The sequence below is a fragment of the Thermobia domestica genome, chromosome 7, assembly GCF_964235325.1.
Source record: "Thermobia domestica chromosome 7, izTheDome1.hap1.1, whole genome shotgun sequence".
NCBI classification, from domain to species: Eukaryota; Metazoa; Arthropoda; class Insecta; order Zygentoma; family Lepismatidae; genus Thermobia; species Thermobia domestica.
Window position 1 is genome coordinate 210687688 of NC_137460.1, and position 4800 is coordinate 210692487.

The 4800-nt window shown below is 37.1% G+C and overlaps 1 protein-coding gene across 1 annotated transcript; it reads right to left on the reverse strand.

The window, feature by feature from the left end:
• Positions 1-1194: 1194 nt before the first annotated feature.
• Positions 1195-1857, reverse strand: LOC145689515 (52 kDa repressor of the inhibitor of the protein kinase-like). Its single transcript, XM_081763688.1, has one exon. It carries the CDS (start codon positions 1855-1857, stop codon positions 1195-1197), a length of 663 nt encoding a protein of 220 aa, XP_081619814.1.
• Between the last annotated feature and the right edge of the window lie 2943 nt (positions 1858-4800).

The following is a 4800-nucleotide window of genomic DNA, read 5'->3' on the forward strand; positions in this document are numbered from 1 at the left end:
AAATATTTGTTCATATATAAGGACCGATTTTATCTCCTATATACAGCGTTAACACGTAGCTCAGTTGGTTAGCGCGCAGTTCCATAAAGCTTGTAGTTCGTAAACTGATAACGTAGGTTCGAATTCTCGCCATGGAATTGCAAATTTATATCTACGGCCGGGGTATAAATTTGTAATTTCTCAAGGAACTGTAAAGTGAACTGAGCTATAGGGCTGTCTTTCATCACAGATGGCTACAGTGTCCTCACCTCTGACTCATGTGTGGGATATGGCTGGGCGTCTCTGTTACTTGGGACAGCAAAACGGGAAGGGAGGGGAACCTGGCGCCAGGGATGGGACGGGATGGATACGATAAGATTGTGAGCTGTGTGAGTGAATGTTGTGACTCGTATTCAGATAGGTAGCTATACTGAGGCTGGGTGGAAAGCCACAAGTTCGCTGACAGACCTCAAAGGAAGGAAGGAAAGAAAGAAGAAAGGCACATAGAAATTGAACAAAAAATCCTAGGATCTATCTGGGGGGAAAACAACAACAACATCAGCGCTGACCTCTCAGATGGATCCTAGGATTTCTGCGACGGCAGTTTTGCTGAAATAAACTCTGATTTATTTAACCTATTTCTTATGATCTCGTGTTGTGGTATTGCAATGTTAGTACTGGAATCGTTCAAAATGAATCAGTGACAGATCACCTGTTCCGGAGCTGTATGTATTCCTTTTCATTGAGTTTTTAAAGCTAATTATTAACGGATTTTCATGATTCAAGTGTCAAATGAAAGCTTATAAACTGGAGATTAAGATGCAATAAATATATATTGTGTAGGATTCCATTGTAAGTTTTTAGATCTAAGTTTTTATGATTTTAAATGTCATAAAAGCATATTCAATCTCACTTTGGGGTATCCTTCTGTGTTAAAGTGCGCAGTGGCGGCTTCATAGTTTTTGTTAGTTAGGGGTGGAGGGAGAAAAGTGTCCTAGAACCTACATATGTACTCTACTTACTATTTCTATGAAATGTTCAGAACATTTTCTGATGCTGCTGTATTTGGAAGTCCAGCGGGTTTCAGAAAGAAGTGGAATATTTGGAATGTTTTTTCTTCTTAATGGGCTCTCGCGAAAGAAAATTGTGATTTCTTTGATAGTACCCACTGTGTTTCGTATGTAAGCAACGGAACATAGGTTATTAACGACAAGATTAAGCTTGGGTGATGCACTTTGGGTTAAAAAAAAACACTTTTGGGAATTGTTGTCTGATAATGCTTTGTACACCTTTACTATATCCAGCCATGGTGCAACAACCATCGAAACCCTGCCCTACAAGTTCACACTGAGGTAATCCACGTTCTTCTAATGCTTTTAGAATTATTCTAGCAATATATGCGGCGTTTAACTCTCCTAATGGAATGAAACCTACGAAATCTTCTCGCATCTGATTTTCAACAGTGTCATAAAACCGAATACCTAGAGACAATTGTTCTACACCCCCAATATCAGCTGTCTCATCTTCAAGCACACTATAATAGTGGGAAGAAACAATTTTAGGCTTTATATACTGTTCATGTAAAGTGTTGCCTGCAACTGATATCAATTCATTTTGAGTCTGCACAGATAAGTATTTTGCATTTTCAGCAGCAGTTTCAAAGTGTTGCTTTAATGTTATATCTCCTGAATCTACTTTAAATTGGAGAAGATCGTAGAAATTGCCAGATTTAGCATTCTTTCCTCGTAAAGACAAATAATGTGTCGCACAAAAGACAATTGTCTCAATGATTGATGACAGTTTTTTTCGGTTTCCCTCAACTTGCTTCCGAGCTGCTTCATCAATTTTCAAATCAACGGACAAACTTTTTGTAGACATAACATTCGAAAATAACTGAGCACGTTCTGTGGACGCCCGATGCAATTCAGACCCTTGCAATCCTCTTTTTACCGGAGTTCGAAAAAGAACACACTGCTTGCAAAATCCCCCTCGCAACTTTCTAGAACATGCTAGTCACGGAAATTCAACAAACCACTTATACAAAAAGGGGCGCTTTCCTGGCATAACATCTTGTTTAAAATCATATGTTTCGGTCGGGTGCCACGGCGACATCAATATTTCATATCGACCAGTGTCGGACAAACTTGACTGCAAATTTCAGTCTACATAATTTGCAATGTCTCTTGGGTCACAGGACGTCTCCTCACCTAATAAAGTTGCACAAGGGTACATTTGGGGAGAAGGTACGCTAACGATATTGCCCTCCGGTAACTCTTTTCTTCGCTCAGATTTTCAACACACAGAATATCACGTTTGATGTTTTCCAATTTTGAGGACACTTGCTGTTTCAGAAAAAACATCGAGTTTCATTTGCTTATGCTTATGCATGATTAATTTTTAAATAAAATAATTCTTTCTAATTCACTCACCTACACATGAGATATTAAATAAATTATAAACTAAGGGGAAAACACCCACTAAACTCTGAAAGAGACCAGAGATCGAAAACCACACACATTTATCACTTTCCGACATTCCCGAGCAACTTTGAAGTTTTGAAAACGAAAACAGTAGTAGAAAATGGATCGATCTGGGCCATACTAGGCCATAAGAGGCCAACTCAGGAGCCCCTGGGAAATTGAGCACCTTACACCGTGAACCCACGGTCTTTTACGACCTCCATTTTAGGGGTGAATTTATTCCCTTTTATGAGCACTTTTAGGGGGTGTACTCGTTCTCTGTTATGAGCATATTTTTAGGGGGGAACTCGTTCCCTTTTATGAGCATATTTTCCAACCCCTATGAACACACAGCAGAGCATAAGAGTATGTAACATAAAAGAGCTAATACAAGAGTATGGCATATTTTTCAACCCTTATTTTAACATAGCAGAAATTACACTGAGACTACGAACACATAGAAGAGACTACGTAACATAGCAAGGGTGTACTCGTTCCCTTTTATGAGCACATTATGAACACACAGCAGATACATAAGACTCGTTCCACCCCTATTTGAACATAGCACAGCTAATAAAAGAGTATGGCACATTTTTCAACCCTTATTTCAACATAATGAAACATAGCGAAGATTAAACATAGTCTATTTTAAGGGGTGAACTCGTTCTCTTTTATGAGCATATTTTTCAACCCCTATTTTAACATAACAGAAATGACATAAGAATACTAACATAGCAAATAATTCATTCCAAGATTACAATCGAACACCCCACGGTCTACAGATAGTCATTTTAGAGGGTGTATTCATTCATTACCCCTAATTGAAATTACGTAGCAGAGCAGATAATACATAAGATTCGTTCCCTTTTATGAACACTTTTTAGCAAAGGTCAACATACTTAAAACCTAATTACTCGAAAATGGATCCACATATTGAGATGGTGTTTCCACATTTAGCAATTGGTCATCAGGTATTACATGTCCCAAAATTAGTGGCCATCGAGTTCAAAGGTCAGCATACTTAAAACCCAATCACTCGTAAACGAAGCAACATATTGAGATGGTGTTTTCACATTTGGTAATTGGTCATCAACTATTACATGTTCCAAAAGTACTGACTATCGAGGTCAAAGGTCAACATACTTAAAACCTAATAACTCGAAAACTGAGACACATATTGAAGTGGTTTCCAAATCTAGTAACTGGTCATCAACTACTACAAGTTCCAAAAATAATGATCATCGAGGTCAAAGGTCAACATACTTAAAACCTAATAACTCGAAAACTGAGCAAAATATTGAGGTGTTGTTTCCACATTTAGCAATTGGTCATCAACTAGTACAAGTTCCAAAATAATGACCATCGAGGTCAAAGGTCAACATACTTAAAACCTAATAACACGAAAACTGAGCCACATATTGAGGTGCTGTTTCCAAATCTAGTAACTGGTCATCAACTACTACAAGTTCCAAAAATAATGATCATCGGGGTCAAAGGTCAACATACTTAAAACCTAATAACTCGACAACTGAGCCATATATTGAGGTGCTGTTTCCAAATCTAGTAATTGGTCATCAACTACTACAAGTTCCAAAAATAGTGGTCATCGAGGTCAAAGGTCAACATACTTAAAACCTAATAACTCGACAACTGAGCCATATATTGAGGTGCTGTTTCCAAATCTAGTAATTGGTCATCAACTACTACAAGTTTCAAAAATAGTGGCCATCGAGGTCAAAGGTCAAAATACTTAAAACCTAATAACTCAAAAACTGAGCAAAATATCGAAGTGGTGTTTCCAAATATAGTAATTGGTCATCAACTACTACAAGTTTCAAAAATAGTGGCCATCGAGGTCAAAGGTCAAAATACGTAAAACCAAATAACTTTTAAATGGATCGACATACTGAAATGCTGTTTCCAAATGTAGTAATAGATCATCAACTAGTACATGTTTAAAAAAGTACTGACTATCGAGGTCAAAGGTAAAATATTTAAGCCTTAATAACATGTAAACAGCGTGTCGGATAAAAAACTTGTGTGACCTATTCAGTTTTGTACCAAGCAGAAAAAGTGAAGAATGAATCAATTTGAGTGGTTTATTTGCTATTTTACTAACGAGGAATTCCATTTTGTACTACTCAAACAAACGAAGGAATAAATTTGTATTACCCTAAGAAAAGGGAGAAATGCTCATTTTAATTAAACGAATTAATAAATTTATACTAACTAGAAAAAAAGCGAAGAAGGACTATTTTGTACTACTCCAATAAACGAAGAAGTATTCAGTTTTGTACCAACTAGAAAAAACAGACCGAAGGAGGACCATGTTAACTATTTAAATAAACATAGGAATACATTT